Source organism: Epinephelus fuscoguttatus, linkage group LG17 (genome assembly GCF_011397635.1).
Source record: "Epinephelus fuscoguttatus linkage group LG17, E.fuscoguttatus.final_Chr_v1".
Classification (NCBI taxonomy): Eukaryota; Metazoa; Chordata; class Actinopteri; order Perciformes; family Serranidae; genus Epinephelus; species Epinephelus fuscoguttatus.
Genome location: NC_064768.1, coordinates 30,593,526 through 30,620,780, shown reverse-complemented (window position 1 = coordinate 30,620,780; position 27,255 = coordinate 30,593,526). Strand labels below are relative to the sequence as shown.

Here is a 27,255-nt window from a genome sequence, read left to right as displayed (position 1 = left end):
AATAATAAAACTGATGACAGTAACAACTAAAGGGAGAAGCATCTCCAGAACGATCAGATGGACATAATGTTAGATAACAACCGGCAGTGCAGCACCGCAGGAGTGTGTGTCGATAGGAGGTGGAGGAAATATCCAGAAGCCTCAGTATACTCACCTACAAACACCACTGCGACACTGGTTCCAACTATTACTTGGAGCATAACTGATCATTTTCATCTGTTATTCCTGTCCTTGTATGGTATACGTGTTAACTGAATCGATAATAAGCTTTATATTGCACCACATATATCCGATTATAGCTAAGTATCTTAGGGGGCACACCACCACCTCCTGGCCTCTGTGCATTATGGATGCCCTCCGCTGCCTCCAGGTTTCCAGGAAAAATTGCACACAGCAGCTTTGCAAGAATAACATGTTTCTGTGTGTGCATGAAACTGCTTATGAGAAGCTTTTTGGATTATCTTGAGTTACCAGGTCATAATTCCTGGAAAGAGACATTGCTGTTGAGTTTTGCAAAGATATATATTTTGTACGCTTTGAGCACCATGAGCAAAGTAGCATCTAGTTCCATAACTCTACGGTCGTTATCTCCAACACAAGTCACACCAAACAATCTAGATTGATAAAAGAGCACTGCAGGTATGAGGAAAAATATGTGTTTTGGGTTTTGGGGTGACCTGTCCCTTTAAACCAGCTGACTCACAGTAACAATGGGCGACTGCCTGCTTGTAATCCTCTGTAGTACAGCCTATGCTTGTTTGTTTAGGGGGTGACGTCACAGTACTGGCAAGCCTTTTGTGCAGTGATCCCTGGGAATAGAGAGACAAAACACCACAACAATAACTGCTTGTTACAGAAGTGAAGCCAAAACACACACAGGAAAAAACAGAATCTCGTGTATTATCAGTTTGACTATGCATGAAGAGTCAGATGCTTCATGTTCCTGCTGCATCACTATTGAAAAGGCACATTGAGGCTCCTCAGATTGCTCGTGTTCAAACTCAGTGATATTAAACTTTGAGGACTTGCTGTTCTGACCACTTAAACATGCTTTCTCTTCCAGCGCTGTCAGGATCAAGCAAGAGCATGTCCTGTCTTTATTGTAAATATCAAGAAGGCAGCACTGACAAGAGGTTCCTGGTGGACACAGCCTCAGTCAAGTTGAAATTTGTTATCTCTCCCTCCAACTCATGTCTGACCACGCTTCACTTTGTCTCCACATATTATTTGTCAGCAGGGTCTCTCCTGAGGTCACTGGTGACACACCAGTACCACAACTTAATTACCCACACGCCTCAGGGAGAATAACCAGGAGGCACTGTAATCACTGTGACTCTACTGCCAGAGGTAATGTGAAAACCCCCTCCTTGCCTTTGCTCTGTCACCGTGCATTTCGTCCTCGGGGTTAGCTTCTCTATTTTCTCCCTCCTCTGACCTCTCTCTCGTCGCTCTCCAACACACTCTGGCTCCCTTGAGAAAGTTACAGTTGGTGGCCTTTCTCCGGGGTGAGTGATGGCAGCTCCATGGGCAGACTCATCCACACTTAATTACCCACAAGCCCCTCGGAGGGCGAATGGAGAAAGACCGAGGCATGCGCACTGTCATCTCTCGCCTCTTGTTCCTTCATTACAGCACCGACTGACTGACTGGACTATCTAAGCCTGTCCACTGTGACTACTTTCACCATGTTACATAACAAACCATTTTTGGGAAAATCCACTTTGGAAGAGGATTGTTATTAGCATAAATATCGCTCAAAGTTGATACATTTTTAATGAAATAATCACTTTGAGTTGACATTCCCCCCCTTGGTTATTCCAGTGCAACATGACTTCAAACCCACAGAACTGTTCCTCTTACATTTTCAGACAGACCAGCGGGGCCTCTGATTGGTCACAGTTAAGCTTCAATGCTTCTGGGTAACAGAGTTTGTCATGCCCAACACCCAGAGTGATATTACGAAAACATGGGATTGCGAGTACACTGCAAATCAAGAAAGGAGCCAAGTTGCTCTCATCCGCAGATGCCCTTGAATCAGCGGGTATGCACATATGAGACACTGAGATCAATTTGAAAATTTATTTTCATATAAAAAGACACTATGAAAACATTAGAGGACTACTTTGTACAATCTTATGTATAAAAAGAACAAAAATGAGAGAGAAAAGGAAAGGGAGGGGTTTTCAGTCAGAAATCAACCGGAATGTCGGATGGTTGTAGCGGTCGGTTAACACCTAAGCATCGAAGGCTGGAGGTGAAGGTGAAGGTGAAGGTGAGCATAGTAGGTTTCAGAGCTGGCATCCGCCTCCAGTTGGAAATTGGCTTGCTTGTGTTTTATATTTCTTTACGGGCTGTTGAGTTTGGCAGGCTTTCAACACACAAAGGAAAACAAGATGACATCCTGGCATACTCTGAGCATCAACTTCACGTGTCTGCGTTCGTACCGGAGTTCATCATAGAAAAGAAAACTGTAAAATGATAAGATGACCCTCAGCTGTGGTGATTGAACATCCACATGTCAATCAGTCCAGCAGCATCTCACTTACCGTTCCTGTAGATGAACACTTAATGTCCAGCCCTCACTGAGTATGGAAAAGCTTGCTAATGAAAGAGAAAGTCTTACACTGCACTGAAATCAAGCGCTCTTATTTCTTTCTTTCTTTCCCTTTCGTCAAATCCCATTTATACGTTACCATGGTAACAAGGCATTGTAGAGACTCCATCCAGAGCTGTCTCTCTAATGATCAGTTTCATGTTTAAAAAAGAAAAACCCTAATTTGTCTGTGTAAAGGTCAAATCTGTTTCCCCTGAGACTGATGTTTTCTTCTGCTATAGAGCGGTTGTCTGCTTCTGCTTTACAGTCGAACCGGATCCCGAGCCTCACGGAGGGTCAGGTGAATGTGACCTCAGCTCTGCAACCTGGGGGCCTCTGAGAGGGAGCGGGGCTTTAGGTTCCCCTATCAGCTGATTAGCTTGAAAGGTTAGAAGGGCCGCGCTCTTGTCTCACCATCTGCGCCGTGCTGCACGACTACCACATTAGGGATCTTTAAACAGATGGTTTGAGGGCTGCATTGGAAAATGTCAGGACAAATCGCCATCCCCGGATAATTACTGTTTTGAGCACTCCCCCTTCTTAATCTGCATCTCTGCCTGCCTCTAGCTTTCTCGTTATATATTTTTTGGATCTCTTTTCCTTGCTACCATTTTCTCTTGCACTTTTTTTCCCTTCCCCAAATTGTCTCTCATCTCTTTCTCCAGACTGTTAGATTAATGGGAGCCGCTTTGAACATAGACAGAAAAGTTATCGAGCCGTCGATTGAATTCATCCTGCACTCTGACACGTTCTCTTTGTCGGTGTGTGGAGGACTGATGTGCTAATGTAGCAACAGCAGGAAACTGGTTGTCCCCTTGTAGAGACCGAAGTACGGATGTAGAATGTCAAGCAGAAAGCATCACCACTGTCTTTTTTTTCTTTTGCCGTTTCCTCTTCAGTCTGCCACCTTGTAGCCTCGTAACCTCTTTGACTCCACCTCTGTCTTTCTATTTCACTCCCTCTCAGTGCAGCTGCTGTGCTCACAAGTACAGGATACAATCACACAGACAGGGATCCATGTGAAGGAGGAATTATACATCTGGCTCCACTGCTAACATTAAGATTTCATGCCTTCTGGTTGCACGACGCTGGGTGGGCAGCAGAGAAGGAGAAACGAGAAGGAGGTGGTAGGGGAAAGCAAAGGAAGGCATGTTTATCTTTAAATCCATGATGGGGTTCTTGGGAAAAGACAAGATTTTGGGCGCAAGTTGTGTCTAGTTTTGCATATTACTGGCTTGAAAATCCTCCTCAGGTCAGGTGAAGCCAACAATATTCCCTCCGCAGCAGAGGAAGAGCAAGTTAGCCGCTAAACCGACTGATATTTCACTTGGCGGCATAAGCGTACATTTTAGCAATATGAGAGATGCTAAACAGAGCTTGCACAGATCCCATTTGGGCTGAAAATGAATGAGATATTCTCTTTTTCGCCGTGATTGGTGATGGCTGAAATGGATTCAGATGCTGCAATCTTTAAAGGCTTTTATCTCTAAGCACTGGGGGGGAAAAAAGGAGGGGATGCAAGAATCTGCATGACGATCGCTATCCTTCTTTTCCCTCATGGGCGGATAACATGCGGCACACATTACCTCAGAAAGCAAGCTCACATTTATGTGCTGTGTGTGTGTGTGTGTGTGTGTGTGTGTGTGTGTGTGTGTGTCCTAAATCATGTTTTTTGAAAGTTCCACATGGGTTAATTCTCACAGGAAATGAAGAAAAAGAGAAAAAATAATGAAAAAAGGCAGCACAAGCAGAAATCAAACCAGTCTGAAAATAAATCAATTCTCCTTGAACAGTTGTTTCAATCGTATTATTTTTCCATTAAAAGTTTCAAACCATAGAGGAGGACATTTTTTTAACTAAACCATAGAAAATACACAAAAAAGGGGGAATACAGTGTTGACACAGAGGATGTGAGAGGAATGGATGGATGGGATTGTTGGACTGGAACCTGAAAAAAGCAGAGCGGATGGCACATATCACTGAGTGGCTCTTCCCCTGTCCCCGATCCATCCAAAATGACGAAATTAAAAAAAAAAAAAAAAAAAAAAATTTAAATAAAAAAAAAAGGGAACTGATAGAATGCTTCCGTCATCCATTAGAAGGGAAAAGGAAATAAATGAAAGCAGGGTGCCTAGGGGGGGCTACCAGTGTGAGAAACCTCAGTGAGATTTTTTTCCGCTTGCTATAAAAAGAACTGAACGGTGCAGAAATATTCTTTTTCTTTTTTAACCCCCAAATCATCAAACAATTGAAAGAGATTTTCTTTTTTCTCCAGAATAAAATCAAGACATTTTTTCTCAGAAATAAGTTTTTCATAGTTTTTTTTTAAGTTCATTTAAAAATCTTTCCTCTGTCCCAGACGTGTCAAGCCCCTGTTCTTTCTTTTCAATAGTCTTTGCGAAAATATAGAGTAGAACAGTCTTCTTTCCGTGTCTGTCCACTGCAGCAGTAAACAAATACAGTATGGGATCCGACAGAGCACATTGCAGGAGACGGGGAGCAGTGTGTGTGGGATCTTTGCGAGAAATCATGTACTTATGTATAGCTGTTTCAGAAGTTCGTCTCGGCGTGAGCGCGTGTATTCAAGTGAGTGTGTGAATGTGTGTGTGTCTTCACACTTCAGTCTGGAAGTCTCCCTCGGACGAGTCGGGCGTGTTAGCGGAGGAGGAGTCCCAGTTCTTATTGTGCAGCTCCATCCGGTCCTTCTGCTCCCCAGGCACGATGGACAGCTCCGGGGTCATGGTCTTGAAGCTGTCCCAGGAGCTCTGGTCCTCGGGGGTCGACTTGTCCTGATGGAGGAGGAGGACAGGGAGAAGGAACATGTGAGCACAAATAAGCTGCATGTGAAGGCACCACATGGATGTGGAGAAGAAGTTTCATACAACCTGGGTCTTATTTTGATGGTCTTGAACGCCATTTTTAACCATATTAACAATGATGACATTGCTTAAATTGTTGTCTGATAAGGCAAGAAACACGAGAGCCTAGGTAAGCCAAACTTATTTGGAAGAGAGAATAAAGATGGAGGGCAAAATTATTAACTAAACTTCAACATCCATTTAATAACAGACCAACTACCTGCAAGGCATGAGGGCCAGCCAAAGTGGGGCACCTTCCCAAGGGCCTCAGTGTACTTTCTTCTCCTTTGCCATCCATTGCAACTCAAGTGGTGACAGTTCAGTCAGAGATTTGGATGTGTCATGCTAGTGACGGCTAATGTAACCTCAGGTCGCAAGCCTCAATCAGAGACTGAGAGCAGGCTAGTAAGCTCATGTCTTTTTAACTCTACACCGATTTATTTCATTTTCAAACCTGTATTCTTCAGCGGTGACATCGCTTTAGGCACTTCATCAGATTTTGCACAATTTCTTCTGGATTCCCAAAACGCTTCAGAAATGCAGCACCACTCCACAAGAGCTGTAAACTGGATTTGATGTGTTCAGTTGGTGGAGTTTCCCTATAAATGTCCCCATACTCATTGGGTGCATGTTCCAAAATAAGTTTGCTTTCAATCAAATTATAACCAGCTGTGGCTGTACATATAAGGGATGGGCATGAGTACTCAAGTTCTTGATTTGGATGTCAATATTTGTTCAACAGACAGAGCAATTGCCATCCATCCTCCCACGTATAAACATGACTTTCATACACATTTTTGAACTTTTAAAATGGGAAAAATCTAATTTCATAGTAGAGCTGCATGCATAGTATTGCTTTGCTCGGTGCCTCTTGGCTTCTACTGCTCTCTGCCATGAGACACCAGGAGACAACTGCTGCTGGGAACAGTTGGTAAGAGTCCGCCTCCACTTGGTGTGAGTTTGTTGGGACTGTTAAAAGGCTTGGTGTTGTATGTTAGCTGCTGCTGCTGTTACGCTGTGCTAACTGAGCAGACGCTGAACTGACTGGGAGGAGAGTGGCTCTGAAGACAGTCTTTCAGCGCTGCGTTTAACCTCTGTAGCAGCAGCAACAGAAAGTTTGCTTTGAATTTAGGTTTAATAGGCTAAATAAAGGCGGCATGGTGGTGGAATGGTTAGCATTGTCGCCTCACAGCAAGAGTGTGCCTGGCTTGAACCCGGGGGGAGCCCTTTTGTGTGGAGTTTGCATACTCTCCTCATGTCAGCGTGGGTTTTCTCCAGGTACTCCAGCTTCCTCCCACAGTCCAAAGACATGCAGGTCAATTAGTGACTCTAAATTGTCCGTAGGTGTGAATGTGAGTGTGAATGGTTGTCTGTCTCTATGTGTCAGCCCTGTGTCTGCCTCTCATCCAGTGTCAGCTGGGGAAGGCTGCAGCCTCCCCGTGACAACAACAGGATAAGCGGTTATACGGAAAAATGAATGAGAGGATAATTGAAGCCTGATGATTCAATAAATATTAAATTGCACTTGTTTCTTGTGTTGGCCAATTTCATTCCCATTCTAATGTTTTTTTGAAAGGACATGAGTACTCTATAATAATTTAATATGAGAACTTGAATAAAGAAAGTACTTTCAGTGCCCATCCTTGGTATGTATCAGCTGTCTGTGCAATCATTATTAGAGGCATTTTGGGTGCAGCCACTTTTGGTTTTATCTCCAAATAAAGTGGATTATATTATCCCACTAATCTTTGTTTCCAAAATATCTAATCATCTGACTGCTGTTGTTTCTCGCCATGTTGGACACTGTAGCAATCATTCCCAAATTCAGCAATTACATTTGGTGAGTGCAGTGTTATCGTAACAGTTAGAAATGATGCCAACAGAATAAAATAAGATGCAGGTTGTAATAAGATGAAATTCTCCTTTAATCTAAGTACCTGGAAACCACTGCCCTGGACAGATTTGGCAAGTTGACAGATTTGGAGATGGATACATTGGAATATGCACTCACAGGAAATAAATTTGATCCCTAACCTTTGCAAATATCAACACACACACCAAGACTAACCACTAAGTGCCTTTTCTTTGAAGTGATTTAACTTGACAAACATTAAAACGCAGGACCATACATACCTGTAGTTCATCTTTCTAGCTTTCTATCATCAAAACCTTATTTTTCTTTTCAGAAATGAGACCTGTCATCCTTTATCATCCACCTCACCCAATCAGTGACTTTTCAGACTGATTAAAGCATGAAACCTTTGAGGCTGGGGTCTGTGATCTCTGCATGTGGTCTGCAAATGTGCCCACCATGCATGTAAAATACATGTTTGGGGATTAGCAAAAAAAAAAGAAATTAGAGGTAGCATTATGCATCAGATAAGGGGCCATTATTCAAATCAGACTCGTTATCTCAAGGAGATAATGATTTCAAAGATACAAGCTGGTAAAGACACGAGGGAAACGCTGGCCCGGATGACTGTTGGTGGAGCGAAACATACAGAGACAAAAACACAAGACACACTGCTTGTGGTGCTTTTCACAGACATGATAGACCCAGCTGCAGCACAGCTTTTTGGACTACATGGAGCTGAATTGTCAATTAAGAAGAGGAATATTCACAGAGCATATCTCGCAGTACAACATATCCTAAAATGAGTGCTCTGTGTGCCTATTTGTGCAGATGTAATCCATTTGAGAGAGCACTTCAACTCTATCTCTCAGCAACTCAGCTGTCTCCTTTTATTTTGTTTTCTTTTTCCACAATCCCACCTTCCCTTCATCACCCCAACTCTTATTAAGTGCTCGTGTGTAATTCACTTTGAGATATTCGTACCCTCAGTCCCTGTCTATCTCCTCATCAGACACACACACATACACAAAAGTCACTGATCTGCAGTAACACAGCAAACCCTCTCCACCCCCTTGCAGTGTGATGATCGTCGCCAGAGCGCTAGGGGGCAATATCTGCCTGATTATCATTCTCCCTGCGTCACAGCCTGACAGTTGGTAAAATGAATACAAAAGGCATAATCTGGGAGCCAATTTGCATGCTAAATGCTGGCGAAGGAACATTTTGTAATGCAGGAGTGTGGGTAATGCTGCAGTTAAGCCCAACTTTATCCCTGGGAGACTAGGCTAACGCGATTGTGCTGCTACTGCGTGTCTATCCATTCCCTTTCGCCATCTCTGCCTTGCCTCCATTCCCTCCTTGCCCCAAAGCCCCATCTCATCCCTCTCTTTCTCACTCTCTCCCTCTCTGCCAGAAACCCCACTACTTACACTCGACGAGTTCTTTTCACCTCCGGCAGACGAAATGCTCCATCGCTTTTCCCTCTGTGGTGATGAAATGGGAGGGAGAAGACAAGGAAGAAGGGGGGGGTGGTGATGAGAGAGAGAAAGGGAGAGGAAAAGAAAGAGAGAGAAGAAGGGGAGGGTAAGGGAGGGGGGGATCACAGTCACTGACAACTCTGCCCTGAAACAATAGCATTGTTCCCACACCTTCAGCAGGTGAACAGGCAGTTGTTGCTCTCACACCTTACCCCTTCCCTCTCTCCACATCTCAATCCCCCTCACCAGCTCTCTCACGCGAGACAACAACACGTGTACCCGCTCACAACATGCACGCATGAACAGAAACAAGTGATCAAACACGCAATGTGAGCATGGTTATGTGCACATAATCAAACTGTGTTGGAAGAGGCAGTATTTTTAACACCCTAACCTGCCAAAGCTCAGAGGGAACACTGACAAGGCAAGGGCAGAATGACTGAAGGCTTCTACATGCTACGTATAACTAACAGCGACTACAACTACTATACAGGGGATAAAAGGAAGGACGGCATGTGGGCATAAGAGTAATTTGATTCTAAAAGCTGTAACAGTGGATCTGCTGTGCAGTGCTAGAGGCTTCGGAGCTCATGTTTTCTAAATAATGTTTAAAGAGTGTAACGAATCTGGTTATTAGTGCACAGAAATGCTATCTACACTATCTGCATTATTGATTTTTTACTGTATGTGTTAACACAACACATAAAATAGTTAAAGCTAGGCTATAAAGTGGACATTGCTGACTCTGTATGTTCCGCCTCTGGCTTGAACACATAAACTTCACTCCCCCCGCTGTACCTCTGCAGTGTTATCTATCGTTTTTTTATGGTCCTGTATTTTATCATTCAAGCAAACTGCCGCTTATGTTGTCTTGCATCTGTCTGGGTGGGCTGTTGTACAGGTGTTCTCGGTAAACAGGTGTTCTCCTAGTTGGCCGGTCAGAGAGTGAGCTTAGGAGGAGTCCAGCAAAACCAGTGCACAAACCACAGAGAGGTCCTGCAGTGTTTGGTGAAGCTGTCCTCCTGTCCTCCTGTGATGACTGGCCAGCAGCTCTAAACAGTGTGTGTCATGAGATGTTTGGTTTGGGTGGGTCACGTCATCTGTACTCTCTAAATCCCAGTCTGCCTTGAGTCTGGGCACAAATTGATTCCCTTCAGTGGTTCCAACGACTTGGCAAATATTGGCTGTATTGACTGAAGCTTTTTTTTTCCCCCACTAGGAGTATTCCAGGTTGTTGTTAAAAAAAGAAAAGCTTTTCCGATACACAATTGCATGCTCATGTTTACAGTGTTATTTTTTCTTTATGTCTTTAAAAAGCAGCAGACGGAATTGCACATCATTCTTTCAAGGAGAGCTGTCTGTGTGAGTGTGTCGAAATAAGTGTGTGTGTGTAATGAAAGACACAAAGACATTTCTGGGCCTCAGCGTATTGCCGTTGGGGTGTCTTGATTTACTGCCATGTGTGATGTGCTCATTAGCTAGCTTAGCCTACATGTATAGAAACGTTTGAAATGGGTTTAATTCTTCAAGTTGACATATTGTCTGCTGCATCCGTGGTGGAGTGTGAGTGCACAAGTACTGTACTACAAATTAGGGGGCTTGTACTTAGAACTGATAACTTTACTCTGACATTATATTTCTCTGACAGGTCTAGTTTATTGTTACTTTACAGATTAAGTAGGCTCTATATGATATTCAGAGCGTATCTACAATTCAGAGACTGTCAACACACGGTTATTAACATGGAAGTGACTGAGCTAGCGGCTAGCAGCTAACGGTGCAAACAGCATAGCTAGTGCTAACAATGGCCATAGTTCAATGGCGACTTCCACACCGTCGCCATCCTGATCAGCACTAACCGCTGTGGGAGCGCATTGCAGAGCGGTGGTGATTAGCTAACTGGGGGAATACACACGGGATTCGCTTGCTATACTAAAACACATGGCTAGACAGTCTACCAAAACAAAGGACTGAGAAGCTCTGATTACACACACAGGAAGTGTGATTATATTCTCTGTTCTGGACGCCATTACTAATGTTTTTAATATTGTATAGAGCCCTTTTAAGATTTTACATACCAATTATATACTCTGTTTATACAATATGATGCATTGTTAAAATTGTAACTGATGAAAACAGATGTAGAAATTAAACTAGTTCGTTCAACAATTGTTTCTTTCTCTCTGCTCTCTGTCATATTTTTTATTTCATTGTCTTGATTTTATTTGCTCTCCCCTGTCATGTCCAAAAACATATGCAGCATTTGTAAATTTTTATACACCACGTAACAAGCCTCTAAAAAAAAAAAGCCAAAGAAGTCAGGGTTGGCCCGACTGGCTGGACATTATCAGCCATCTGTTACAGGCTAAATTTATGGCTGACACTGACAGCGATTGTCTTTGTATTTCTGCCTTTTCAGCATTCAGAGCACAAACATGAATCAAACAGTTAACCTCTTAAAGCACCATTTGTGCACCATCATTGTTTGTAATGGATTTGGCATGATGGGTTTGAATTCACTGATACTGTCCCTGGACAATGTCAACCATTTGAACAACTCACTACAGTGCTCCATTGTGGCTTTTAAAGAGAAATCGTGGGGGTACAGTCAAGTACTTGCCAATATAGTTTTGCAGGCACAGCAGGGGCAAATGGAGCTAATGTGGCCACAAGCACCAACCGAAATACAATGTCCATCACTGGTTTAAAGTGTGACAGTCCCAAATTGGAAATTTTTGCTTAATCGCCCAACACTTGATGTTTCAAGCACGCTACACGACTTTCTGAGAGGAAAATGCTACAAGTATGACACAGCTAAGTGAAGGGGAGTTTGTAGGGATTGTACATACTAGAAAAAGATGCTACTGCACAAACATCTAAAGCCGTGAAGAGAATCCTCCGCTACAGTGTTGGTGGATGAGGCCCACTCTCTGCCACTCACAGTCCCCCTCATTTGGACCATGGAATGGAAATTGTGTCTGGATGTGGGTGAGCAATGCGGCAAGCTGTCATTGGGAGATGATGGGGGCGGACAGGTGGTTGTGGGTAAGTGGGTTAACTTTACCTTTGTTGACTTGGATGCCCATGGTTCTGCTGACTGTCTGGCAACATTCAAACTGGGACATGACAACAAGCATGCAACACAAGGCCCAGTCAGGAAACAAAGGACGTACAACAAGAAACAACAACAAGCAAAAAAAAGAAAAAAACCCAGAAATCAATAAAATGTGGCAGTAAGGCAAAAAAAACAAACAAAAAAAGACATACACTGAGTGTGAGGCTCAATGAAACAAACTTAAATCACATTTATACACGAGGAGAATGAACGCAACATCAAACAATGTAAGAGCAAACTGAGTGGATACCAGAACATGACTGTGGTGTTGCAGCTGTCAGTGGGACTAGGGACTATTTCAAGGTTTTTATGTGTGTTTATTTCATTATATCATAAAGATTATGATCCAGATTGCCTATTCAGCACCCGCATAATTTATTAGGGGGGCACAAAAATAGACTAACTGGGCATAGCAGTCTTTAGGACCATTTACCCCTTAGTTGGGAAGGAATCTGTGTCACAAATAATAAGGCCCTTCAAAGGAGCCAAATCTGGAGAATGTAGGGCAAATAAATTCCATTAGTGTAACACATTGCAAACAAACGAGCAATCAGACACACAGGCCTGGTTCGCTGCTGTCTGGGCCTGTGCAATGCAGCGCAATATAGTGAAAACAGTTCCAGCTAGCGATTCGGCCCTTTTCACCTCCCTTTAATTGGCCCAAGGACACTAAATGAGCTAAATTAGTATTGTGCCTCTTGGTGCACGAAGCCAGTGTTAGGCTTGTTCCGCCTGGGCTAACCGTCCCCTCATTAGGAGCCACTGATAGAGCCAGTGCGCTAAAGCTACACTCCGCCAGCCCTCAGTTTTCATGGGCAATTTGTGTGGAAGGATGAAAACAGTTGATGAGTTTATACTCGGCACGGAGAAGGGGGCAAGGAAATAATTAAAAACAAGCTAATGAGAGGAATTAATTATTCAATTAATGCCTCAAACGTGCCACCGAGGGCTGAGTTTAGAGGGAGAAATGGGAAAACGAGGGAGACGGCAAGAGAGAAAATGTCAAGCCGTGAGGATGAATAGAGGGGAGAATGAGATATGAAGAAGAAGAAGAAGAGGGGAGGACTTGCTTTATTGCTGGGATGTGAAATTGAAGCCCCTTAGCTTAATGCCAGAAAATTGACTATCAAGACCTACAGGGTTTGCAAGTACAGGCAAATTGCCCGCACTGAATCAACAAAAATGGAGTCTTTGTCATTTAAAATTATACATCTTCATTTTACATGAGACGTCCCCAAAGCACACACATTACCTCAGCTACGATTCCCTTCAGTGGCCTAAAAACATGCTGGAATATCAATAACAGCCACTAATGTTAACTGTGGATGCATAAAGGGAGCACCCCAGGTCTCACCTTTCTTTTATGGTGCAGGCTAATGGAAGTACCTCTCTTGGACTATACCCGAATGTATTTCCATGTATAGCCTAATAGAGCAGAATTTCATCACAGAATTGAAACACACGCCTACAGCCATTTGGATTGAATTGCAAATACATCTTTCATACTCGAAAAATTCGCTCGCTGTCCCCGCTCTGATCTAGCATGAGCGAAATCACAACAAAGTAGAACACTTGTTTCCTTTGTCTTTCTCTCCGTCCCACTGCGTTTCCGCATAACTCCTCACTGTCTATCTAGAGAGGGAAGCCGAGCACGCTTCATTTAATCAAGAACACAGCAGACGACGGGATGGAAATATATCCCATTTGAGAGCTAAAAAATGCATCAGCCAGGCCATTACGCAGTGCAAGCTCTCGTCCTCTCTCACACACACTGTCCATCCCACACACAGAGAGGCAAACACTGCATCACTGGGCACCGCATGCAAATTTGTGTTATGACCTTCTGAACCCTGTGGAGAGGATAGAAAACGACGGGCTAACTCCACAGTGACGGAGGCCAAGAAGCTGCTCTAAATCTAAACATTAGCGCACACAGCATTGCTAATACATACTGTGTTACATAAACACTGCATCCGCTCTCTCTCTCTCAGTAACCCTGCTGACTCCATTTGTCTCCTGTCTCCATTATAAGAGACACAATGAAAATGGACTCCATCCCCCTGCTGGCCATATGGCCCCTGCCTGAGCAGCCACTGCACTTAAAACAGAGTAGGATTTGGATTTGTTTTCATCATTAGCATTAATGTGAAGCCCACTTTCTATCCACTTCAACCGAGTATAATACAAGTGTTACCACTGCAACAGATATCATTCTCTTGAGGGGGGCAGACGACTGTGTACCTGCGAAACAATGGAGTCAAGGTCAGTAGCTGTTGTTGTGATGTCAATAAGCGAAAATAATTGCTAACAATCTACAATCGATCAACATTAGCTCGCAGTGACCTCAGTACCTCGTGTAGCCATGTTTCAGAATGCATAAGAGTCGCTATGCATCTTACTGCATTAAAAATGCACCCAGATGTCTGAAACTGACAAGTGAAATATATGTTTGTGTCACAGTCTGCAGCTGACCTTTGTTAGCGATAGTTTACCAGTAAGCCATTTTGCAGAGTAGATTTTAAAGGTCATGCATATGGTTTTTTTCAGAAAAACAGCATATGTAACAGAGGGCAATATGTGCATTTATTTTCAGACTACAGGAATAGCTCCGCTAGCCTCAGCAGCCTAATAGAAAAGACAGACAAGGTGATTTTCAACATTGAGGTTAATGGGGAGTCTTGTGATATAATGTCTACCTCCCGCTTCTTTCCGGTCACGTCTTTCCCCCCTTGTTTCCATCTATTAAGCGTAACACTTGAGTCATCCCTTCACAGCCTCTGGCTATCAGTGCCGTAAATAAAAGGGATTACCAGTTACCAGGTGACATAGAGCTAATAACAGTATGAGTGGGTGGTATGGAGAGACAGAGAAAGACAAGAACAGCAGGAATCAAGAAACTGAAGTATGTGAATTCTATCTGTGATGGTACATGTAAGGCCCAAGACCCCTTAAAGCCCACTGTACTTGAACCGAAAATTGGATAAGATGTGAAAGTTGAAAAAAATAATGTGTTTGGGGGACATTTTCTGATATCCACTCATCTCCTCAACACAGAGATCCTACCTTTCCAGAGAAGTAAAATGGATCAGGTCTCTTCTGACCTGATAAGCCTTTGTGATATTTCTCTCATCAGCACCCATTCAAAGTGCATCATGTTTGGCCCTTTTTAGTGCCAATGGACTGGTTTATGGACAGAGTATCGTGGTTTATGAGGTGATTATAAATCGGTTTGGATGGCTCATTGTCTTTATGAACTGATTTATCATTTAGTTATGGCGTTTGGGTCATCAGGTTTAATTCAGGCACTGAAATGGGCACAATGACTGTATGGATTGTCATGCCACACACAGTGGCGCTAGAGGAACGAAAACACAACCCAAAACAACAAAAAAAGAACAACAAAAAAACATTTTATGTTTTGGTTTCATCATGGAAGATAAATCCAGTCCTGCATCTGAACACCGTACAAATCCATCTCAATATGAATTTGTACAGGAGTTGATGGAGGAAGGGGAATTAGCATTCATTATATGAATGCAGAAGCACAGGGAGGTACAAGCTGCTGATGCACTGAACTGTTACACCACCACACCACTAGGGGACCATCTACTATTTAGGCTCATCAAATACAGTCACTTTACTATGAGACAGCGCTGACGGGAGCAGCTACATGGAGTAAGCTTATAGTTTGACACTGTGTTACTGTGACTGCAAATAATGATAGTCTTGAAATAGACTTTTGTTGTACTTTAGCTGGTAATGCTAAGCTAAGTATAATGTACAATACTTTAAATTGACTGTTGACCCCAACCCCTTCAGTTACTGTTGCTACGCCTGTCAAGCAGATTTAGCATCAGAATTCTTCTGAGTTTTGCTGTCAGAAATTTCAATTCAGTGGCAGATTTTATCAGCTGTACCTAGCTAGCTAATCACGTGCTAACACTGGTTACACACCAACATTAACGCTCACATTAGACACAACAAACAGCCTTCAAAGGACTAGTGGCTGACAGAGGCTGACTGTCACGTTCCCTGTGTCTCAGCTGAAAAGTTGCACTGAACACCACCACAAAGACCACAGCCAACAGCTGACATATGTTCTGCCCCTGTGTGAGAGGAAATAACTCTCTATATCAGCAGGCAGCAGTAGTCTGTATGTGTCAATCAAAAAGGGAAACTGAAAGACCAACAGGGCAGATTCAAGACATTAGTTAGCCAGTTAGCACATTAACAACACAACCTGATGTTGAAAGAACAAAGCATTTTTATTGTGCACTCAGGAACAATAACACAATTACAAACTGTTTCTGTTAAAAAGCTCAATGGCTCAATGGTTTGTTTTGATCTCATGCCCTCTAGACCTTAGCCGTTTGTTTACTTTCCTCACTTTCGTGTAACTTCTCGTGCACTGAACTGAACTGCCAATCACAGTGATATCATTCACTGACAGGGTCCGCCATCTCCAACACCAAGTCAACATGCTGAATCAGCTGGAAAACCCCCCCCAGCAAAGACTAAGGCAACACTCACCAATAGCCCCACATAGAGTCAGGAATGAGTGCTAAAAGCTGGATATGAGTTGGCATTTTACAACTTCTGGTACCCTCGTCTCAAAATCAAAGTTTTTTTTGAATGGGTTTTTGCTTAGATGCCTGAAATAAGGTCTGTGGTTAACACAAGCTTAAGATACTTCAACATTTTGTTCTACAACATAAAATATGTCAGTAAACAGTATAATAAGTTTCTATGTGTCAATAGGCAGTTGCCAACAAGTGGCTAAATGAGACTACAGAACGTCATCATGCCAAGCTGTGCCAAACATGGCTTTACAGTCTTGTCATGGTGGTGACCATAGTGTAGTTTGTTGATAGCATAATGTTAGCTTTTAAATTCTGGTGATTGCATTTAAGCTTCAGTAATCATGAAAATGTTAATTTATGAAGATTATCTTGATTAACAAAAAGTGTGTCATAAACGTTTGTTTGGCACAGAGCTTATTTTCAGCAATAATCTAAAAATCCAATGGGAAAATCCCACAGGCTTTTTGACCAGGGAACCAGTGCGATGCTCACTTCCACATGAGCCTGCAGAAAAATGTCATCCCTGGCGGACTCCACTGACCAAAGGCTGAGTGTTGTCTTGGTGTGTAAGGGCCCTTAGCTCTATCTGAGGGTCAGTGGCTTGCAAAATATTCCAAATCCAGCACTGAACTGCTAATGTTAGCCTTAACCCTAATTTTGCCTCAAGTACTAGCCTCCACACAGTGCACACACCACTTCAACATGTGGAGAAACCCAATGCTTGACAGGCCTGCCAAGTTAAAGTAGCTGAGCTATGATTGGACAGTCACTGATTGGGGAGAGGTTTAGGGAACAGTCAATTCCATGTGAAATGTACATTTTTACAGCTCGTAAACACAGATACAGCACATACAGTGGCAAACTTTGACACATACAGTGACATGTAGCGCATCAACTCATCGGCCTTAAGAGTGAGTTAGAGGGGCTCTACTACACGAAGTTTATGTGGGGTTTAGTGTCTTACGTTGACTTTCTTTGTAAACGAGGGACGCTCTGCGCACTAGTGATGGCTCTGTGTTGTGCCTCGGTGGTGGGGGAGGGGGGACCTGTGATGGACGAACACCGGTGGCGGTGGTTAGAAGGGATTAAAAGTTGTTTAGGGTTCTGGTTAAAATACTGTTTAGGCACTTTAAAGGAGAGAGAGGCCTGTAAAAGTCAGGGGGGTTAATGAGTTTTTGAGGCATCATTGCCTGAGGTAGATGACTTATCATTAAACAGGTAACGGGGAGAGAGGGTTTTCATTCTGCTAGTTTTGCCTGGAACTTGCTTGTCTCCCTCATCATTAAAAGGTGAGATGCTCAATAGTGCAAGTCCTTAAGTGACTAAGTCAATTGGCCATATGAAGTTAGGGGTGAGTATCAGCTTCCACAGTACTTTGGGTGTCCATCCGTGGGAAGATATCCTTGTGAAATGCAATTATGTTTGCTATTAAATCACAGCACTCATGTAGTATATGTGAAAATCACGGTCAGTGTCTGTTATATGGCACAGAAAGGAGGTTATTAAAGTTATTATGAAACAATTAGATCATTAATCATGCAGTAATTGTCTCCTAAACACAGTTTATGTGCTTCAAACACGAGCAGTGCAACACACTGGACTCAAACATAGAACAGATAAACACACAAACAACAAAAATAAAAGGAACAAGAGGACACAGACACACTCATGCCTACAACCACGCACAGAGGCATGCAGCCACACAAGTAGGCACTCTGATATGAAAGTGTGCGGACACGCACGCCCCCACACACACCCTTCTCATCTCCATAATTACTGTATAGTCAGCATGTCCGTGTCTGGGGGTGACTCTCAAAGTGAGATGTTGACAACAGCAGAGCTGAACTCAAGCTGGGTCTTGTCAAAGGCCTGACACTGATAGCATTATCCGTGTAATTATTCATAGTTAAGTGAACTGCCTACTTACTTTTAACATAATGGATTTGGATGAGTAAGCCATATCTATGCTGCCCTTTCATTTCATAACTTATATGACGTCACTAACCCAGAGGAAATATGCGTTCCAATTTGTCTTAATTAGCTTAAATACAGCCTATCTATTATTTGTGGCTGGGCTTTCATTTCTTTTACGTTTGGGCATAATCTCAAAGCACACCTGCGCTCCCTCAGTGGCACATTAGCATTCTGCAGTGCAACTGTTAAGAACCACACACTTCTAATATATGGCTCATGCCTTTCCAAGCAGCCTGCCATTTTTCTTCTCTTCCATAAAATATTTGCTTGGCATTAATGAATGGGGAGTCAGCCAACGCCTCTGAAAATCTTGATCAAGACGTTGAGCAAATGAGGAGTGAAGGAAAAGGCCGCTGGTTTGGCATTGGGAAATGGCAGCGTGTTTGCATGTGTGTGTGTGTGTGTGTGTGTGTGTGTGTGTACAGTATGTGTATGGCTACATGGCATTGGGAATATGAGAGATGTCAGGCTGGTCTCTGTTCCTCTACTGGCGGTGTAAATTAGATGTGAACCAGCATGGTGCCGATGCCAGGGAAAAGTACACCTATCAAGGTTGGCTAACTCATCACGGCTCTACGCACTCAAGCGCCGCGGATGAGGGGAGTGCAGGCATGTGCACATGTGTTTAAATCTTAATGAAACTGGCCCTCTGAAGGTCAGTGCAGAGCAAGCAGGGACTCTTTCGTCTGCTGCTAATGGTGTATTAATGATTCAAAAGATGCCTCTGTGTCTCATGCGCACAGGTGCCCACCCAAGCACCCCGCTGACGCACACCCACATAACCACCCACACAGACACATGAAAAAACACAGTACATAGACAATGAATCCAATTAAACAAATGCATTAACCAGAGTGACACAGGCATAGACAAAGCACTTGTGTGTACAGGCACAAATGCGTTTTCAGCAATGCATTATGGTGAGGTGATTTGGTAAGAGTGAGAAATAGTTTCACAGGTCTTAAATTGCAGAACTTGGATTTCATTAACCAGCTATGATTGATTATCCCTGGGCTAACAGCTTACTCGAACAACTGTTTTGACAGGTATTTAATAAGGCACCAACCACAAGTGAGAATGAATTAAGTTCAGGCCAATTACAGCAGGTGTAAAAAGATATTCACAGGAAAAAAGCAGGAGTAAAATGTGCCTTTAAACTTATATTGATGGGGTGGTTATTGCTCGATTTTCCACAGATGTGATAATCAGTACAACAGAGAATTAATCAAATGGGACTGAAAATACATTATTCAATTTACATTCAGGTTCCCTTGTTAGAGTAAACACTGTGTTCACATTTCTAAGAGAGCAATTTGGCTGGAAAAAAAGGACACTATAATGAACACAGCAGCTTTCAGAGGTACCTCATGTTGTACTGTGAATTTTTATGACTATAATCGTCTGAAAGCTGCTTTTACAAGACAATGTAAATAACACTATAGTGCTGATAATATGTAGTCAGTGATGACCACTTTCTGTGAAGCATGCTACTGCAATTTGGATCTGCGCACAAGTCAGCATTTCCTATGAATTATTTAGTGTTAAAGGGGTGCAGTTTAAGTGCGGAAGGGCGTGGAGTTGCATGGGTATAGTGGGTTCCCGTCCTGCGTTTGGGCAATGGTCTTACCTTGAATGTGGACATGGCTGGGTCCCTGCTATACCTGTCTATGGTGTGGAACTTGGACGAGTGGTTGAGCTCATGGTACAGCTCAGAATGTCTTTTGCGAGTGTGCATCACTTTCTGGAAGGGAAGAAAGGAAGGGACAGCAAAAATGAACCAAACAGAAACAAAAACAAAAAAGAAGGGAGGGCAATATAGGGGCAGGCAAGGGAATGGGAATGAGTAGAAGGCTGAGGGACTGCAGAGACGCCAGCCATGAAAAGAGGTTAGAAAGGGACGCCGACAGATCGATCGATTGCTGGCTCATGCTCATACATCATCCACTTCCTCAGTCTTTAAGAATTTGGCAACTGGGAGTGCTGCAGAGGAGTCCTTTAAGTGAAAATTTGGTAAAAATGACTGACAGAAATGCCATTGTTCCAGACTGGTGCCTGCTAACTGGCGGTCCCGTTAACTCAGGATTCTGTCGAACTCATTAAACGTCTAATAGAATGGCTGGATTTTGACAAAAAACTGCCTTCCCTGTGTTCTGAATATGTCTGTCTGGAAGGCAGCTAAAATCCAGATCTTTAATTCTCTGACAGCAAACTGCATTTGTCAGTGCCACTGCTGTTGTCTGTCTGTGCTAATGGGCAGTGCTGGAGCTGCTCGGCAGTAGCTAATCGTCAAAGCAGCTTGCGAGGTTGAAAGTGACACAGGGGCAAGATGCCAGCACTCACACCCGCACACTCACCGTCCAGGACTGGCGCTTAGCACTGGCTCCAATTACTTCAGAGTGGGCACTCTTATCTCTGCTCAGCTAAGAAGGTGCTACTTGTTCCTTGCTTTTTTACTGCTATGTCTTAAGTTTTCTTTGTCTGAGTCATATGGTTTTTATTAAGTCCCATGAAACATGTGTAACCTGTGACCTCCTATAGATGATTGCCGTAACCTTCAAAATAAAGCACTAATGTACAGGAGAAGTCCAGTGATTTTACACTTAAAGTTCACTTAACTTATTACAAGGAGTACTACTCAGTTGCATGATGTCTTCTGTGGCTCTGTAAGAGCCTACAAAGTTTGAAAAAAACAACCCTGATGATGTCATTGGGTTATCTCAGCTTGGGTTAGTGATTCAAAATTCATAACAGAAAGACTGTGTGCATCAGATATGCTGTTTGACAGAAGGTAGCATCTAAGAGGGTTTAATGGTGCGTTCCATTTGCACTGGGAAGTCAGAATTTCTGCGTTTTCAGTTGGAAATTTCAACTGGAATGCCCCTGAAGATGGATTTCAAACTTGGAAAGTCAGATGAACCTCACCAACCTCAACCTCAAAATCCAAGATGGCACCTCAGTGCATCAACAGTAACAGTTGTAGTAAAATACTAGCCCCTTTTACACTGCCAGATTTTCTGCAAATGTTGGGCTGTTTTGTCGGCAAGCTGCGAGCGTTTAGACACACATAGCCGGTTTGGCGAGTTGATCCGAGGTGCCCAATTTTCTGCCTCGTAGGGTAGTCATATTGGCGGAACCTTTTTGGTTTAAAAAGAACGAGGTGGCCTTCCACCACGGGAGGGGCTGTTGATGACTTGTGGGAGGAGCTGTTGATGACGCCTCACGTGCGACCCACTGGCAGTGGATAAACAGGAAACAGCTGATAGCAGGAATGAGCAGCTAGTAGCAAGAGGGAAACGCAAACCTGTAAAGATGAGCAACTGAGGAGACAAGGAATTGCGCGCCCTCCTTGCCCTCGCAAACGAAGAGGCCATTAACTGTCAGATGACGGGAACGGTGAAGGACGGGTCAACTTACGAGAGAATCGCTGAAGGACAGACCAGCCGCAGCTTCCCTCCCACGTCACTGTTTACGTCACACGCTGAGCTACACGTTTTGTTACTTGCTCACGCCCCCGCATTGCCCCGAAACAGGCGCATTCTGTTTGAACAAAAGTAGGTAGGCGGCATTTTGCCGCACTCCCCGATTTTGTTTTTATACTGCCATGCTGAAAGAAGACTGATTGGGCTTTCCTGCAAATTTACACAATTCCTATTTAAAAAGGGCTACTATTTCTGTCTCTACAAATAAGTCGTACAAGCAGTCCTATCCAACTTCCATCTGTGGACGTGTTGCCACAGGCTTTGTATACGCAAAATACGGCATAATGCATTGTTATCAACTGGTATCGCTTACAATGGCTAACCTAGCTTGAACTGGTATTGTTAACAGCATCTTGGTTGTCCGGCCTGTCGTACTGGAACGCAATCAACTGGGGTGTGACCTTATTTCCAGCTCCAAGCTCCAACTTCCGAGGTAAATGGAACGCATCATAATGAAAGATGCTGTTGAATTGCATTATGGGAAATTAAACATTTTTTTGTCCTTTGACCCACACTAAAAACTAAAAGTCTGGATATCTCAGCTCCTGCTATACAGGGATTGTGTCTCTTGCAAGTTCCCCAGCTTTAAGTGCAAGACCAGATCAATGGAGTACTCCTTTAAGTTTTTCCCTGCAAGACTATTTTCTTAATTATGTTTCAAATTTTTTATATTGATACAAGTTATACTATATATATAAAATATATATATGTATATAAAGTAAATGTTTGATGGTCTAAAAGGATGGGCAAACTCAATGAAAAATAAATGGATGAAAATGGGTTTACCTTCCATTAAACCATGGAAGTGTACACTTGGCTATATTAGTGGTTCTTCTATGTCAACTTCTCTCTCAAAAGTCAATAGTCAATTGATGAGTTGTAGTAGAGCCAGTCTCCTTGTGCTAAATTCATGCAGCGGCCACAAATGACTCTCCAGTAAATTTGCCAGATAGACAGTCAGCCATAGTCACTGTTAGTAGCTTGTCACCACACATACCCTCTATGTGAAATATATATATCCTCATGGCAGAAGGTGAATGTCCAGTCTTTGCAAACAGTCGAAATGAAACTGAATTCTCGCCAAAAAAAAAAAGAAAGAAAGAAAGAGAAAGCTGCAATGCAAAGGGAGGTATTTTATAGTCAAGGGATATTCTCTAGAGACTGGAGATTCACAGGACACCCAGGCCACTCTAACACAAACATACTCACACAGTGTCAGACCAGGTCGTTCCAACAGATATAACCAGCCAATTGACTACGGCCACATACGCGTTGACCCATAACTGGATTACTTGAATTCATTCAGACACAAGAAGCACTCTACTTTGCTGTTTCTTCAACCAGGACCCCCACAATGACATGTTTGATTGAATTATATGTCAGTGGGACGTTTTTCTTTGACTTGCCACATAAATTAATTTCTTAAGATTAAGGTTGGGTTTGAGGCCATTGTTGGAGAAACAGCACACTATGTCAGGTAAGTCTGAGACAGTTCATAGTTCTAAATGCAAGGGAGACAGAAGTGCGAAGGGAGGGATTTAGCAATGCTTTTTGCTCCTTTATGCGTTACTCAAGTCCTGGCAGAAGCACAAGAAAGCAGAGACAGGCTGATGATGGGGGGGGAGGTCCGAGATCTTACCTCGAAGTCCAGCTCAGAGTACCGTACTCTTTTCCTCTGGAAGAGGAGGGGGGCAGGGGGAGAGAAGAAAGCATCAATGACCAACCCCTCCACCACTAGTGAACTTAAGACCTCTCTATCTCAGTGTATCTGTGGATCTCTCATTGCCATTGTTCAGTTACAAGAGGAAAGCTAATATGCACTGGCTGCCCAACACGACACAGATATTCTTACAAATGTCAAGGCAAAAAGCAAATTATTCAGTCTATTTCAACGTAATGAGATTAGTGAAGTGGAATAACCCAGAATTAGAATGAAACAATAATTTCTCGGCTCACATACTCTCAAATACAATCATTACAACGCCAGCATAAATCATCCCCCTTTGCTATTTTTGGAGATTTTCTTGGAGACGGTCCGATTAAAAGTGCTGTAACAAACATATGAGGAATGGTTCTCCATCCTCTAATCTTGTTTGGGCCCCACCACTTTCCTCTTAAGTGCCTCCGCAGCTACAGCGAGTGGCACACAAGCCGCCAATTTAACAGCTGCAGACATTTCCAACTCATCTGGCCCTGACATTGCATTGCATTACATTCCATCTCTGACTTCCTATTTGGCTCTTGCTGTCTGCCAGATTTGCATTTGGCAGTGAGAGGAGCTGCTCTCTACAGTTAGTTAAAAGCTGTATTCATTCTTTGAAAGGGCAGAGTTGCTGATCTGATACTATGGCAGCCAAGGCTTTAAAAGGTAAAGAAATGCAAACAGATAGAGAGGTAAAGTTTCTCTCGGAGATGTCCCGTTCACTTCATGGCTCACAAAACACAATGCAATTACCGCCCTCCTGAGGAGAAATCCTTACCTTAAACACAGATATTCCATGACTGAGTCTGCTTTGAAATATGGTTGACATGCAACATGCATATACATGTACAGTATATTGCATGTTTTGGTGGGGACACACATAGAGCAGTCATTAACTCACACATACAAAATTCATGAGGGATCCTCCTGTGATTTGCTGTTATGATGGCATGATGGTCCTGCAGCAACCACAGTCACACAATAGTTTTAAGTCTAAATGTACTCAGTGCAGTGACTCATGTGATAACTTGACCTCTACAGCCAACAAGCTGTTGTGAGGAGATACTGATCAATATTCCGATACTTCTTCCACTTATGTCCAGAGTGCGATGATAGAATAATACGCCCTGTGAACCTTTCTGACGCCTTGAGTTTAAATTTACAAGCCGCTAACTAAAAATCAACAGTGAAATGAGCACTGTGAGTACATTTGCGTGATCCCTCCATTATGCGTCACCGTGTTTGAATTGGGGGAGTAAAAAACTGCTGTGATTTAATCTTGAGAGGCACGCTCTGATATCCATCTCCAAATCAAGCATATTCAAACAGGGTGAAATTATAGCAGTAAATTACATCCCGCAGGTTTCTCTGCAGATTCTCCTTTTTTTTTGGTATTCATGAGTGTACTCGTAGCTCTTCTGATTTTTTATGAGTTTTAATGACTCGTCCTTAACGTCCTCAGCCCTAAATGAAGCATCTGCACTTTTCGGTGAAAGTGTCGTTTCCATCTCTTTAATCAACCTGAGTGAGTCAGCAAGATGCCATCGGGGGAGGATCCAAAGTGTGTTCTTGCATGTGTGTGTTTATGTGTCTGCGTTACCGTGTGCTTGTTTTTGTGTGTATGTCAATGCCTGTGTGTGTGTAAAATTAAGGTGGGCTGAAAGACATTCACCAGGGGTATTTCCTCTGATCCTGTCTGTCTCAGTCCATCTGCTGTGCCACCTTGTGCGGTTAGGAGGGGGTATCACACACATTACACACAAATAATACACACACACACAGTAAACCAAGAAGAAGCTGTCTGTCATTAGGAAAATAACTCATTTCAACGCTCATTGTCTCAGTCAGCAGCAATGAACACTACTCGGCAGAAAATAACAGCAGTTGTCATAGCAGACTTGTTCTGAGGCACACAACTGTGCTATTATCGCAGTGTGTTGGACATTTTGTTACTGTATATCAAAGACAATATGTATTAGACATTGCTTGAATTGTTTGAAGGCCACACTGTGTAATGTGTGTAATTATAGAGGCATTAGCTATGCAAGCTGACGTCTCCTCTCACCATATTCTTGTGTAGCTGTAAATATTCATCACAACAAATCATTTAGTGCAGTGTGGAATCTTACATCTTATTTTTCTCAAGGTAAAAATTTAATATCTGTTTAAAATAGTGTCTTCCAATGCAAATACGTTTTTTTCCCCAATAGTTTTTTTTAACTAAGTGACGGCACATTAGATGCAAATGGTGTATTTGCATTTTTCAAATGATTTACACATTATTAGACAGTGTTTAAAATCCTTGCATACACTGAATGTCACATTGAATAAGTGAATGTTTTTCCTCCCCATTGGTGTCTTCCTCTCCTCTTTGTCATTCCACCACTTCACTTATATAACCACACCACCACCACCACCTCCACTACCACATCCACAGCTGTGAACATCAAGTGTGTACTCAAGTGAAAGAAGAACACAGTGAAAGAGCTGCACCTCCACTTGGCGCCTCATCCTTCAACCTCTTACCCACCTCCAGGGATCCTGCCGAGAGGCTGCTGTTGGCATTGGTGCTGCCCAGGTTGCGTGGCAGGGTCCTGGTTCTCTCCACTGTGGTTCCCCCTGTCAGAATCTGTCTGACTGACGGCCTCTGGCCCGGCTTCAGCTGGAGTGAATGCCCGTGGGAGTGCATGTGTCCTCCGTGGGAGTGTACAAGACCACCCTGAGCCATCATGTGGCCGTGCCCGTGGGGCATGGTTTTGATCGTCCCATAGGAGCGGTTGAGGTTCATGGCGATGTTCATGTCGCCCACACTCGACGGCACAAAATCCGCCGGGTACGCCTCACTCTCGGCTGGGTGGAGGGTCAGGGGTGAGGGAGGCGGGGGGAAGGGAGGATCCTCCACTGCGATGTTGAGAGGTTTGTCCTCGGCCCCCAGTCCCAGGCCTCCTCCTTGGGAGGAGGGCGCTGGAGGTTTGAGACTGACCGTCCTACGAGGTAAGACCATGTAGTCCCCCTCCCCGCCTCCTCCACTTCCGCCTCCTCCTCCACCACTCCCCCCGCTTCCGGCACTTCCGTCCTGGGAGGTGTTGGAGGAAGGGGGCGGTCGAGCCCAGCCCAGGCCACTCTCGGTGCACAGGTAGATTGGGGCGCCGCTGCGTTGCTGCCCCTGCTGTCTCTGCTGATCCACGTTCACCTCTTTCTTTAGGGGCGTCTCGCTCAGCTCATTGAGGCCGCCAAGCGTTGGAACCTTGTCAAACAAACAAACAAACAAAAGAATGTTTCAGTTTTACAAGTATGCCCTGAAAGCAAAATGATCTTGCTTTAGATAGTCTTAACTTTGATAACTTTCCAATCCCGTACCTGTACGATGAGGTTGGGAGGGGGGATGTTCCCGGGGAGTGAGCTGAAGTTGACCCCCACTCCCCCCTCCTGATGGGCTGCCAGCTTGGGATCATCCTCATCATCCAGGGAGATGCGGGAAAGGGTCCCAGTGATGGTGGCCGGGTTGCAGGTGTTCACCTCTTTGAATATGACTATAGGGAGATATAAGGAGACAAGGGAAGTTGTAGGGACAGACAGAAAGTGGGGGATAGGCATGAGATAGAGGAGATAGGGGGTAGTTGG

The 27,255-nt window shown here is 43.6% G+C and overlaps 1 protein-coding gene across 2 annotated transcripts in view; it reads right to left on the bottom strand.

Moving 5' to 3' along the window:
- Positions 1-2,856: 2,856 nt before the first annotated feature.
- Positions 2,857-27,255, bottom strand: part of adgrb2 (adhesion G protein-coupled receptor B2) — a 316,757-nt gene continuing 292,358 nt past the window's right edge. For both annotated transcript variants that reach the window (XM_049602672.1, XM_049602673.1), the window contains 6 exons: positions 26,992-27,164; positions 26,162-26,878; positions 23,569-23,604; positions 20,078-20,191; positions 8,734-8,787; positions 2,857-5,382 (listed from right to left, as the gene is read on the bottom strand). In XM_049602672.1, coding sequence (XP_049458629.1) covers positions 5,206-5,382; positions 8,734-8,787; positions 20,078-20,191; positions 23,569-23,604; positions 26,162-26,878; positions 26,992-27,164 — 1,271 coding nt within the window. In that variant the 3' untranslated portion in view covers positions 2,857-5,205. The remainder of the gene's footprint in view (positions 5,383-8,733; positions 8,788-20,077; positions 20,192-23,568; positions 23,605-26,161; positions 26,879-26,991; positions 27,165-27,255) is intronic.